Source organism: Lemur catta, chromosome 23 (genome assembly GCF_020740605.2).
Source record: "Lemur catta isolate mLemCat1 chromosome 23, mLemCat1.pri, whole genome shotgun sequence".
NCBI classification, from domain to species: Eukaryota; Metazoa; Chordata; class Mammalia; order Primates; family Lemuridae; genus Lemur; species Lemur catta.
Genome location: NC_059150.1, coordinates 16,769,784 through 16,783,750, shown reverse-complemented (window position 1 = coordinate 16,783,750; position 13,967 = coordinate 16,769,784). Strand labels below are relative to the sequence as shown.

Sequence of the window (13,967 nt, the reverse complement as noted above, 5' to 3'; positions counted from 1 at the left end):
CATGCAACTTTTAGGCAACATGATAAGGAAATCCTTTCTGCTTTACCCTTTACAAGGGATTGAAACAACCAATCTGCTTTTTGTTCTGTTTCTGCTTTCTTCAGCCTTTTTAGGTCTGTAAAGCCAACTTCCTCTGCTCAGCTCATCAGAACACTCATTCTGTTTTATAGAATGAGGTGTTGCCTGATTCCAGAATCACAGATAAAAGCCAATTAAGATGTTCAATCTGTTGTATTTTGTCCTTTGGCAAGTAACAGAACCAGGCCCCTTACCTGAGTGCTCCGCTGGTAAAGCGAAGCTGCCTTTAAGTAAAGTGCTTTGCTGTCTAAGGGGACAGAGTTTGGCAAGACAGGCTTTTTGAATACTCTCACCCTGAAGGCCTGACACCAAAGTGATCAGCAGTATCGGTCTAGCTCTACCATTTGGGAGAAAAAATTTTCCTGGTGCAATTATTGCCCCGGGCAGAGTAATTTCTCTACCAACAGCAGAACAAATGGGCAAAGGAAGAAGGGGAGGGCGGGGAGGCAAGAGAAGCCAGGACAGCTGTGAATTCTGGAGCGATGGATGAGGGCACCCTGTGGTGAGGTGTGGCGGGGATCCTGGGAGCCCCCGGGGCCCCACATGTCTCCTCTCCGGGCCTCTGCTTCCTTATGGGTCAAACCAGGCCCAGGAGGGACAGTCTCTAATGCCCTTTTCAGGTCTGACAACCACTCAGGAGCTGGAGAGCAGACAACTCTTGACCAGAAAAATGGCTGTGCGACCTCTGCGTGTTAAGCAAGCCTGGGCAGAGGCCCAGACGCCGAAACCACCAAGAGCCAGTCAGGTCTCCTGGTCTAGTGACCAGACCCTGTCTGCCCTCAGCTCCAGTCTCCCCACCCAAGTGTCCAGTGGTCCTCCCGACACAGAATTGGCTTATAACGCCCCCAGCTAGTCAGTGCTCCGCAGTCACCACCGCGTCCCTTCCTCCCTCCTTGTTGACGGGCAGTGAGGTCACGGGATGGTCGAAATGCCTTCCCTAACCCTTCACACCTGACTGACACCCCCAGTCTGAGTCAAGAGGAGTCACAGCACCCGCAGAGGGTTCTAGCACTCACATTCTCATTTGCAATCCTGAGAGGCTCAGGCCACCGGCCACCATAGTGTCAGTTGGCTCCTACTCTGCACCTGGTCTGGGCCAGGCACCACGGGGTACAAGCAGGAGGCACTGTCTATGCCCTTGAAGAGAAAGGGATGCAAAACCAACCCGGCTCACTGTTCCCCAAACACACATGCCTTTCAGATCTCATCCCCACAGCTCTGCACATGCCGTTTTCCCACCTGGAGTACCCTTTCTCCCCCACCCCCCACCGCTCTGCCTGCCCAGGCTCTCGAGAGTCAGAAAGACCTGGGGTCAATAACCTCCTTCATTGATTGAGCCCAGGAGTTCAAGGTTGCAGTGAGCTATGAGCATGCCACAGCACTCCGACCTGGGGGACAGGGCAAGACTCTGTCTCTGAAAAATAAATACATAAAAACTTCGTCTGGCATCTGTGTAATTGTGGCAAGTTACTTATCTGTTTAAAAAAAAAAAGACAATATCCATAGCTCAGATCTTTTCTCAAGTAAACATTATACGTAATAATAGCCTGTGAAGGCCCTTACCAAAGTGCCAGCATAAGGTCAGTGTGTGATAAATAACTATCTGAATGAAGGCCTCTGGGGACCAGATTAGCCTGTGACTTTCCCCTTCCCTGAATTCCTACAACGAGAAATGGCTGTACCACTCCTTTGGCCCTTTTCAAACACAGCTTCTTACTGTTGGCAATTTTCCTTCTTGTGTGCAGCTCATTTCCCCAGCTGCAATGCAAACAATGCTTTGTCACTCAACAAATATTTGCTGATTGATTAGCCAGTGAATAGCAATGAAGGTCAAAATCGGACACAATCAATTTCCCAAACCCACGGGTGAGACAATAGGAGCTGCCTGGAATAGGAAGGGGCAAGCTAGGTCCTCAGAAACGAGATCTCTGCCCCAGGGCAGCAACTGCCCTGGAGAAGCCACTGTTCACGTCACTGAAGACGTGAGCCCTATCCAGTCAGAGTAAATGCGTGAAATCCACTGAGCATAGTTGCAAAATTCTTCTCTCTCCCCACGACCTTCCACTCTCTCTCTCTCTCTCTCTGCCCCTGCACCAAGACACTTGTACCATCAGCAGAGGGCACGTGTCAGACTCGCACAGCCCAGCGCGGGATGAGAGCATCCCTCTGCAGGCCCACAACCAGACTTTCTTGAGGGACCCAGAACACAGAGATGAGGCGAGACCAACTCCAGCCACTCAGCAGGGCCTCACCAGGAAACACTCCTTTGTGGGGGAGTGGAGGACATTCTTCATCATTGCAGGCTGACACCAATTTCTGCCAGTGCCCTCCTGCTACAAGATCAGGCTTAGGGAGCTGACTCACACCAACAGATAACAGAAGACCTCAGTTTCCACCTAAACCTCCCACCTCCCATTTACCCTGGTTCACCTCCACAGGGTAGACTTTGATGCTTCCATTTTCCCTTTAGGGGTTAAATTTTGCTTTTGTTTTATTGTTTTAGGGAAAGACTCCAAGCACTGGGGAATCCCTTTTGGAAGTGGCAACCGTCATCCAGGTGCACGCTGGGTCAGTACCCAGATATGCAATTCAGAGGAAAACTCCGGGTTGCAAGAAGCCAAACACATGAGTCAGGTGGAAGCTAATTTTTCCCTCCAGCACTCTCAAGTAAGAAGAATCTTCTAGAATGAGTCCACCTGCAGCCATTAAAGACCTCTTATAGCCTCAAAGTGGAAAGTGCTGGGGAATTTTTATGATGTTCCGACTCACAGTGTCCCCGAGATTACCTCCCCATAGGTGTTCCAGTTCCACGATCCTTTATCTTCCTCCCTCTTGCCCTGATCAGATGTGTTGACATCACTGAAATGGTGCGAAAGGCTGCTCACAGGGGCATGTGGGTGAGTGTAACTGAAGTTCATAAGTTTTAAAATAATTTTCCAGGACTATATGGCTAATAGACATACACATCTTCCATCTAGCCACTTTAGGAATCTCTGCACGTTACTCAGGAAAAGGAGGCTGAGTTTGAAAAGTGACAAGTACAAATGCACTATTCTACCACAAATAGTTGAGCTTATCAAGAAATACCAACAGCGCAGAGGGGAACAATGGTTCCAGTTCTCTTTTCTCTAGAAAGGGGCCTATTTCCCAAGATGCGCACAGTTCTCATTCAATGACCATTTCAGGGCAGGAGCTCTTGCTAGCGCCCCAGCACCATAATCAGGAAGTAGCTCCATTCAGAGGCAGCAAAACAGACAAATCACTATCGCCACCCCATTGCTGGCCCCCACATCCTCACTATCTGGGTTAGACAGATGTGTGACACCACAGGGATCTTTACATTGTAGAAAGGAAACTATGAGATAATGTAAGTCCAGCACTTAGTAAGGTGTCTGACAATAAGTGCTCAGTAAATATTAATTACTATTATTACATATCCTGTCCTAAAATGAATGGTGTGTCTCACAATGGATGGAATTTGGAATCAAAGAAATACGGTTTTGGTGTCCAATCCAGTGAGTGGGAATACGGAACAAGGGCCAAACAAACACCAAAGGGCTCTGGGTTCATGGGGTTAAAACGTAAGGGTGCGAGGGTGCCCCCAGACAAGGAGAAGGGAGGTGAGGATGTGACCCAGAAGCTAATGAACTGGAGGCAGCAAGTCAGGAGAGGCCTGGAACAGACAGGAAAACTGCCAGGAGAGCCTGCCCACATCAAAGATAAAGATGAGCAAGAACGTCTATGTACCACCTGGGTCAACTAGCCCAAGGGATGGAGGAGGGCTGTGGGGGCGGCAGAAAGTATGTCAGTTCCCTTTTCTCCCCAGCTCGATGCACGGCAGCTGGGAAACTTGGTAGGAAGGCGACGCGAGCCCCTCCCCGGGCGCGAGGAGGGAGGGGATTCTCACAAGGCTGGACTGGAGGAAGCCCTAAAGGTGTCTGAGGAGCAGAAGGAGGAACAAAGGAGACCGGCTTGCAGAGGTGGGGACAGTCACCCAGCAGGGGACGAAGAGGACAAGCTCAGTGTGTCTGGGGGCTCAGGCCGCGGAGAGCGAGAGCAGCCCGGGATGCGGGCCAAGAGAAGAGACCAGGGAAGATGAAGGCGGCAGCGGGGCAGAGGCGGGCGGAGGGGACCGGACGGCGGGGACGCGCTCCCGCAGGGAGGGGCGCTCAGCGGGGCAGGTGGGGGGCCGGCCCGGGTGGGCAACAAGCGGCGGGGCGGGGGGAGCGGGCCGCCCCCAGCGTCCCACCTTTGACGTCGTTGGCCAGCGCCTTCCACGTCGGGGCGAAGGCTATGCAGTGTCCGCACCAGGAGGCGAAGAACTCCACGGCCCAGGCGCTCCGGGAGCCCAGCACGGCGCCGCGCAACGTGTCCGCCTGCAGCAGCGTCAGCGGGTCGGAGGGCGAGTAGAGCGCCGAGCGCCGGGCCGCGCCAGCGCCGGGCACCGCGAGCAGCAGCAGGAGCAGCAGCAGCAGCAGCGACGGCGGCGGCCCGCAGGAGCGGCCGCACCTCCTCATCCTCGGCGGCGGCGCTCACCACGGCGCTCAAGTTTCGGATGAGTGAGTGGGAGCCGGGCGGCGCCGCGGCTCCTCCTGCCTCCAGGTGGCCCCGCCCCGAGGCCCGACCCCGCCCCGGCCCCGCCCCGCCTCTGGCTCCGCCCCCTGCAGACACCGGGGGGGGGCCTCGGGGTGGGCTGGGGCCCGAGCTGCGCGACCCCGCTGGCCCAGGCGGCGAGCGCACCTTTCGCTGTTGGCTGCGGCCTCGGGGCTGCGCTAGCCGGGTTCCCGCCTCAGGCCCCCGGAGGCGGGGAGCGCAGCCCAGTCCCTGGAACCAAGGCTCAAACGAAAGGAGTGGGCACACGCCAGGCAGGGGTCCGGCCACGGGTCGCAATCGCATTCGGCGAGGTCATTTGGCCTTTCGGGGCCCCCGTATCCAGCAGAAGAGGCATCCCGCGGAATAGGTGATGCCTAATTACACCGCTCCAGGAAAGTTCCGGGGATCCCACCGAGCGATAAGACGTTGTGAGTTAGAAGACAGGCGGGACAGAAGAGGGACGCGTGGTAGAATGGCCTCTGAGTCTGGGACCGCCATGACCCCAGGGGATCCGATGCACCCACCCCTGCTGAAGCCCGCGACCATCGGAAGGGAAACAGTATTTGAGGGCTTCACAGTCATGGATATGAACCACCTGAAAACCACTGGTCTAGAATTAAGAGCAGAAAACATAAGAATCACAACTTGCCCTGCTTGCTCTTCCTGGAACTTCCCGGAATGAAAAGGTGGCAGGAAAGGAAATATGCTCAGAAACGGGCGTCGAGAGGGGAAGGGGCGCTGAGGAAAGCCCCCTGTGGGCTGGGCTGGACTGGCGAGCTCATTACCCTGGAGCCGGGGTTTCCTCAGCACCCCGTCTGGCCACCCTCACAAGGTTAGGGCGATCCCTCCAATCCGGCCTCCCAGCAGCCGCGGGCCCCACGTCTAACTCTTCAGCCGACTCAGACCTCTCCATACTCACTCAGATGTTCCTCTCACAAGTAACCTGATCAACTAATCTTGTGTTCGTGGGTACTAGGGTGTTAATAGATTTTCCCTGCTCACCTTTCCTAGCTCCATTGTTTTGAGTGAGTTATTTTAAGGGGAGAAGGTGCTCCTCACAGGGTTGTCACAAGTGACCTTTTTCCTTTGTGTCTGCTGGGTTAGCCCACCTCACCTGTAAGCCCTCTGAGACTAGATTTGTTACTTGTTTATGGGAAATTTACTGAGTAGTGTTGTGCCAGGCACTGTTCTAGGTACTAAGAATAAGGCAGTAAACAAAATATAGACTCTAGGGATGTGGAACTTAGGTTCTAGTGGGGATAACGAGATGACACGTAAGTAAATGCAGATCACATGGTGACAAATGTTTATGAAGAAATGTAGACTAGGGTAAGAATTGAGTGACACAGGGGGGCTATTTTAGACTTGGTGATCAGGACAGGCCTACATCTGATATTTGCAGGGACTGAGTCAGTAGTACAAATGGAAGACCACATATCATGTTAACATATTTAAAAATGATAAACCAAGTATATAAACCGTTATGTAAAATTCCTATCCTTTTATCTTGTCACACACACCTTCCTAATAATCTGGAAGGCCAAATTTAGGTTTAGAGTTCTGGACTCTTCTGAGATATGCACTGGAATACGGTGACTTGGCGGGTAACTGGTCCCTGGCCTTCAGCCTTCCTTCTCTTTAGCTCCCAGCTCTGTCCCATACTTCAGGTGGCCTTGTGCCCACACCTATAACAACCTTGTCTGTACATCTGAGCTTTGTCCACATCTATAAATAGCCTCTCCTTGACCACTCCTTGGCTCCTCAAGAGGATAGACTTTGGCAAAAGCCAATGCAGGCTGTAGCTGATGGCCTTTTGCTACTGGGGCAGTGAGTTCTAGGGTTTCAGGTACCCACAGTGTGATCTAAGAAGGAGAGAGGGGCAGGAGCTTTGGGTGGGCACATTCCCTCAGCCCATGAACTTCCTGCTCTGTGGAAAGGTGCATGGCTGGAAGAGGACCGAAACACTCAGAGCCCAAGTTTGGGGCTCTTCTTGCTCCAATCTTAAGGCAGTTCTAACCAGGTAACATTTGAGCCAAAGACCTGAATGAAGTTTGGTAGGGAACCTTGTGGCAGCCTGGGATAAGAGCATTCCAGGAAGAGGTCCAGAGGTTGGAGTTTTTGCTCCCTTCCTGTGTTCATATTCTCTCTGGCCAGAGTCTTAAACTGCAGAAAGAAATTATGTACTGACCAATTGGAGTGTTAGTGCCTTCCAGCACTCCCTCCCACCTCCCACCCCAGCCAATTCCATTTGCTGGGTACTGCTCCCTGTGACTGGGTCCCCTGTACAGCTTCTGTTGCCCCACTGTCCTCACTCTTAGCATCCACTGGGACCAGGCCCAGCCCTGGGTCATTGGGATAGATGGGCCCCTAGGAACCTTGGATTCCAGGGTTTGGAATTACTCCAGCAGCTGGATCAGGTATCAGTAAAGTTTGGCACCTTCAAATGTCTCTATTGTTAAACAGTGTTGTAGAATGTCTGCCAAACCTGCTGAGTGCCTGGGAAAGACACCCCAGATAAGTACATAAGGACTTGCTTGTGTGCATATCTGTTTCAGAGCATTGGATGTAATAAAAGAATACAAACTATTTGAATGGGGTAGAGAAAGTTTCTTGGCCCAGTGGGGCCTCAGAAGGCTAAGACTGAGTTACAAAGTCTGGGATTTCTACACCTCATCAGAACAGGGATATTAAACTTTTTAAAATCTTGGGAGCCTTTGTTCAGACAGAATCTTGAAAGGAAGCTTAAACAGATAAGAGCAAGCTGAAAGATGTGACCTAGAGCAAAAGCCACTTCCTGTGGTCTATGGAGCTTCTCCGGAACTCCGGGCTCCCCAGGCCTTCATTTGGAAACCACTGGTCTAGAATTAAGAGCAGAAAACCTAAGAATCACAAGTTGCCCTGCCTGCCCTTCCTGGGACTTCCTTGGATGAAAAGGTAGCAGAAAAGAAAATCTACTCAGAAATGGGTGTCAAGAGGGGAAGGGTACTGAGGAAAGCACTGGAAGTGGGGGAGCACTTAGACAACCTTACCTAAGTCCTCTTTTTCTTCCCCTTCCCACATATAAGCTATAGGAAAGTGGGCCAAGATGAATCCAATGAGAATAACCACAGTATTACCTAGCACATTGCACCTGCTGTCCCAAGCACTTAGACCCCACACCAGCTCTCTGTGGTTGATATTAAACCATTTTCACAGATGAGGACACTGAGGCGGAAGGGGCCCTGTTGACTTTCCCACTTGTGAATCATTCATGTGTTATCCATTAATAAAAAAGAGGGAATTTGGAAGTCTGCCACCCTAAAATGAGAGAGGTGGTGAGATGAGTGCAGCTTACACACGACACACATAATTATGGTGAGCAACCGAAGAGTGTTTGGTAAACTGTGTCACCTGGTAGCACAGCATCAGATGACTTTCCCCTTACTCATTAGCACCAAGGATCGGAGAGGGTGTATGCAGCTGGAGTCACGTGCCCAGCAACAGAGAAGGGACCCTTGATTTGTCCCTTCAAAACTCACCTCTATGTCTTCTAGATGATCCTTTCCATAGCTGGGAACAGTTCGAATCCTAATTCTGAAAGTTGGAAGAGAAGTAAGGGTCTGTATCAGGTATGGCAGGAAAAAGAAGGCACATTCAAATGGCTTACTGAAAGGGGTTTATTTAGTGGAAGGACTATTTCCACAGGTGTGTGCAGGGCAAAGGAAACTAACTTAGGGGCTGGCAACAGCAAAAAGTCCTTTTCGCACTCCGAGACCAGAAGAAAGAAGGGAGGGAACTCTGAGATAAAAGCTAGCGAGAGCTGGAGTCGAGGAAGAAGGGGCACCCAACTGGGGTTGTAACCACAAAATGCCACCACTGCCAGAAACACAGGGAGGCAGGTGGTAGAGCAAGGGGGCCTGGGAAAGATAATTTCCACTTCTTTCTCATCCAGTTCTCTCATCTCTTGCCAGTGTCTGCCATTGGCCAAACCCAATCAAAGCCAGAGGGTGAGGGTGCCCTGTTTATATAGTCGCTAGAAGTTGGCTTCCAAGACAAAAGGCAGGTTAGAGAAGGGTAGAGAGTGAATACTCTACCTAGTACAGGGTCCCTAAACTTGTGCCCTTCAAGGCCTTAGAAATGAGAATGGAAAACACAAAAATCCCTGAATATCCCGTGAGTCTCCTAAGCGGGAGTGGGGGGGCTAGAAATCTATCTCACCACTGTAGGGCACAAGCCAGGGAAAGAGGGTGGTGAAGCAATTTCCCTTCCAGCTCCTCATCCTTCCTGTTCACACTTAGTCTGATTGTCTTATTCTTTATCTATAGAGGAAACCAAGGCCCAGCAAACAGAAGGGCTTGCTCAAGGCCACACAGCAAGGTAATGGTGGAGTCTGCTTTTGTCAGGCTTTCCAGCATAGCCACTGAAGTGCTGAGAATGGACATACCTGAGAGGGATATTTGGGGCAGACTCCCACGTTCAGGTAGAGCTTCCTCAGGTCACCTGATGGCAGTTCAAATGGAATAGGCATCCTCCCCATCCCCCCTACCCCCCCCACACACATACACACACAGAGAGAGTTATTTAGAATGGAATGAAGATACAAGGCTATAAACTCAAGGCCTTGTTGCCTGGGCTCTCTGGCCAACATCAGGGGTGCAGCCTTTTGCAAACCTACAAGTCATCAAATGAGGCCCGAAGCCAAAGGCAAGAAGGCCACATTGTTGAGCTGCTGGGGTACAGAGTGCCCAGTCTTCCCCATGGAAGACTTCTGGGGACCTTTCCAACTATGTGATATTGTGAGAAGATATTATGGGGGAGCTTTGGGCTTCTGGAGTAGATATTCCAATTTAGAATATTTCCTGCCATCACTTAAGGGTGTATACTGTGGTTCTTACATAAAAGATAAATACACACAACTATGAAAAGAAGTACTGTATAACACTATTTCTGTGAAAGGACAGAATGTATAAACTTTTTTTTCATAACAAGAGCATTCTCAGAATTTGCCTGAAGGGGAAGGTAATTAATTATAATGATGTCAGTACATGTTGGAAGCTGCACTATCCGTGTGTGTGGAGGGGAGAGGTAGGAGGAGCAGGAACAAGTTGGACAAGGGCAGCCAACTGAGGCTAGGGGCACCCTCATTCATCCCCAAAGTCACCAGTTTAACTCTCGTGGGAGATCCTGGGAGATGGTAGATGAACACTTAGTCTTTGGAGTCAGGATACTTGGGTTTCAATCCTTGGCAACTGCCTTCATCTCTATGAATGTCAGTTTCCTCATCTGTAAAATGGGCATGGCAGTAATTTTAAGTGTGTAGTTCTCATCCATGAATGCTTCTGGGGATGTGCTGTATTCAGCTGTGGTTCCACTGTTGGTTCCCAAAACCAATTCTCAGACTAGTCTAGGCTGACCCCTGACAGAGTTCACCAGTCCAAGGTTGAAAAGCAGTTTTCTATTTTTCCTAGTTTTAAAATATTAAATGTTTCATTTACAAATGAAATGATGGAGGGATGAATGGGTGGAACACAGAGAATTGTTAGGGCCTTAAACTGACTGGCATTAGCTGTTGTGTTGCCTCACACAGGTAGTGGGAGGGGAGGTCGTGGTGGGGAAAGAAATTTTTAATTTTATGACCCTGTTTTATTTTTTAAGAAATTTCTCATACCTGATTACTTTTTAAAAATCAACTTTATTGAGGTATAATTTACATAGTATAAAATTTATCCATTTTAAGTGCACATTTTAATGTATTTTAAGAAATGTACATACTTGTATAAGCAACAGTACAATCAGTATAAAACACTTCTATGGCCAGGTGGAGTGGCTCACGCCTGCAATCCTAGCACTCTGGGAGGCCAGGCAGGAGGATTGCTCAAGGTCAGGAGTTTAAGACCAGCCTGAGCAAGAGCAAGACTCCTGTCTCTACTAAAATAGAAAAAATTAGCTGGGCGTGGTAGTGCATGCCTGTAGTCCCAGCTACTTGGGAGGCTGAAGCAGGAGAATTGCTTGAGTCCAGGAGTTTGAGGTTGCTGTGAGCTAGACTGATACCACAGCACTTTATTTTACTTTATTTAAAATAAAAAATAAAATATGTGTATACACATATTATACATATGTATGTATAACACACACCAATAGTATCCTTATACCAATATCACAGTCTTGACTACTGTAGCTTTATAGTCTTTTTAAAATTGAGATTAAATTCATATACCACAAAGTTTACCCTTTTAAAGTATACAGTTCAGTGGTTTTTACTATATTCACAAAGTTGTGCAATCACCACCACTGCCTAATTCCAAAACATTTTCATGACCCCAAAAGAAACCTCATACTCATTATCAGCCACTCCCCATTGCCCCTTTCCCTTGGTCCCTGGAAACCACTAATCTAATTTCTGTCTCTATAGACTTGCCTATTCTGGACATTTCATGTAAAAGGAATCATAGAAGATGTGGCCTTTTGTGTTAGGATGATTTCACTTAGCACAGTATTTTCAGGATTCATCCATGTCACAGCATGTATCAGTGTTTCATTCCTTTATATGGCCAAATAATATGCCACTGAATGGATTCACCACATTCGGTTTGTCCATTCATCAGTTAGGATGTTAGGGTCATTTCCACCTTTTGCCTATTATGAATAATGCTCCTATGAACATTCATGTATAAGTTTTTTGTATAAACGTATGTTTTCAATTCTTTCAATTCACTTGGGTATCTTCCTAGGTGTGGAATTGCTGGGTCACATGGTAACTGTTTAACTTTCTGAGGAGCTACTATCGTAACTCTTTAAATTAATTGGTAGCAATCCCCTGATTTTGTTTCTCTATTTCAGATTGTTTTGGTGGTTCTGGTTCTTTGCATTTCCATATGAATTTTAGAAGCTGCTTGTTGATTTCTTAAAATAAGAAAAAAAATTTTAAGCTTGCTAGGATTTTGATTGGGACTGTATGTGCTACATTGTAATTAGTGTGCTACATTGTAATTTTTAAAATCAGTTAATGTTTTAAACAATGCCCTCCATGTGTGGTCAGACTCATAGTTAGGAGACAAGGAATCCGGGCTAGATTGCTAAAATCTTTCGCCACATTTTCAGGATTAGAATGAAGCAATTTCAAGATAGCTCATGATAGCATAGGCCTGCAGGCCCTGAGGTGAGCTCGCTGAAGACTTCTACTCCACAATTATATCTGTTTTGCACATTTATTACCTCTTGTTATTTGTTTCCTTGATGTTATCCCTCAGAATTTTAATCACGTCTTTGACAATTCCCCTGTCTCAGCAGTGCTAAGATATGGATTTGGTCCAGGGTCATGGCTGGAGCCAGTGTGGTGGGGGTAACTATAGAGAAGCAGGAGAACTTCAGGGAAGTGTCAAGGCTCAGGGGAACAGGATCTGAGCCCCCTGGGCAGTTGAAGGGGCTCCCTGAGATTCCAGGATTTATCTGAATAACGGAGCACCTTAGGCAGGACTCTTGGTTACACTCAACAAGATCCTAAACTGAACTAGCTGAAGCAGGAAAGGGGAATTGATTGCCTCAAAGAACCAAATCAAGGGTAGAGGAAAGCCATATCTGGCCTCCAAGTCACCGTGGCGCCATCTTTCTCTGTGCACTTCCCGTCCCTGTACATTGGCTTTATTCTCTCAGCTCTTTGCTTCCCACAGGCTAGAACTCCAGTCACATGTTTTCATCTCTGAGGTCAGAGAGAAAAGACAGAACTTCTCTCCTGACCTTAGTTAGACAAATACTGAGGGAAAACTCTGATTGGCCAGGCTTGGGTTGTGAGTCCATCCCTACCTAGATCAATCGCTGTGTCAGGGAGGCAGAGGATCACGACTGGCTCATCCCAGGCAGCGTGCACATCCCCACAGGAAGTGGGGTGAGCTCTGTAATTGGCGGCCTTAACCAGACCTATGTGTTTGGAGTTAGGAAGGAGCAGTTTCCCAAATAAACGGGAGTACTGTTACGGGGTCAAATGGGGCTGCATAGACCAAAGCAAATAATGACCACCACTGGGAAGGATAAAGTTGTAAGGATCTTGGGGAGAATGTGAAAGAGTCTAGCACAGTGCCTGGGACAGAATAGGGCTCAACTAATAGGGAAGGCTGAGGTCTTAGTACATTTGGAGGCCACAATACCCATGTCACGATGTGTCATAAATATACCAGAGGTTTTCAGATGTCCAAGAAAACTTGACTTAAACCACTTGGCTGCAGAAAAGAGTAAAAAAACATATAGAGAAGAATATCTTGCAAGAATTTGTAGGCACCCTATTAATGTTTGTTGAATAATTGCCCAAATGAAATATTGAGTGTTTTTATGTTCCCAGGTGACCACATCAGCATCCAGATGTCTCATTCTTATTTTAAGATAGCTTTGCTATCAGGAAACATTCTGAAGGATTCCTTGAGGCTCCATCCCCCCTTCTTTATTTAACCCACTTGGTCTGTGCTGTTGTCCATGGTTCAGCCACATTGCTTCAGCTTTGGCCACCCTCCTGCCCAGCCCCGTTAGAGGACGCTTTTGTTGGACAGATGGGTGTTCTATGCTGGCTGTGCCCAGCCACAGCTCTGCAGTTTGGTGGTGGGCCCTGCCTCTTCTCAGCCGAGCACTGCAACCTCTGGTCTAGAAAAGGAGTTGGAATGAGTTGTCTGTTACTGTACTTTCATAAATACATAAAATGCCGTCAGCCACTTGGTCAGCTCAAATTTTCCTAGCTGATCTACAGGGTCTCCTCTTCCCAACTTTGCCCTACTTTCTGAAACAAAAGCTACCTAGCCTTTTGTCCTTTTTGGCAACTTGTTTATATTACTGATCTTGTCTTGAAGGTAATCACAATTGTGATTATCTCCCTTACCATTCACTGCTTGTGTGAGACCAGGTCTCTCTTCCCCTTGCTTGTCTTTGCATGTCCTGGTAGATGCTCAGGAGATGTTGGTTTAAAAAAAAGCATAAAAGTTATTATCATAATAGCTATGAATATATAACCAGCATGATGCTAGGTGCTGGGAAAACAGTGATGAACAGAGATGGTTATGTTGAGCAGCTAATGAAGATGAAGCTTCAGGCCTCTCACCTGCACAGCCAGTGTGAGTGCTGGGAGGTGTAGAATGTTCTAGTTAAGGAGGAGAAGACTGGTTACCATCAGGAAACATTTCTGTAGAAGTATTCCTGCTAAATCACCTAAGTGAGCTCCTCAAAAGGGACCTAAACCTCTTAAGATCTAGGAATTTGTTGTGATTTCTATTCTCTAAATGAATATTCATTTATACTTAATTTTGTATTTGTAATTGCATACTTATTTTCTTAAA

The 13,967-nt window shown here is 48.2% G+C and overlaps 1 protein-coding gene across 2 annotated transcripts in view; it reads right to left on the bottom strand.

Moving 5' to 3' along the window:
- QSOX1 (quiescin sulfhydryl oxidase 1) overlaps positions 1–4,678 on the bottom strand; it is a 38,483-nt gene extending 33,805 nt beyond the window's left edge. The window contains exon 1 of one of the 2 annotated variants that reach the window (XM_045536144.1): positions 4,328–4,678. In XM_045536144.1, the coding sequence (XP_045392100.1) occupies positions 4,328–4,595 (268 nt within the window). In that variant the 5' untranslated portion in view covers positions 4,596–4,678. The remainder of the gene's footprint in view (positions 1–4,327) is intronic. The other variant, XM_045536145.1, reaches the window with a different exon arrangement.
- Between the last annotated feature and the right edge of the window lie 9,289 nt (positions 4,679–13,967).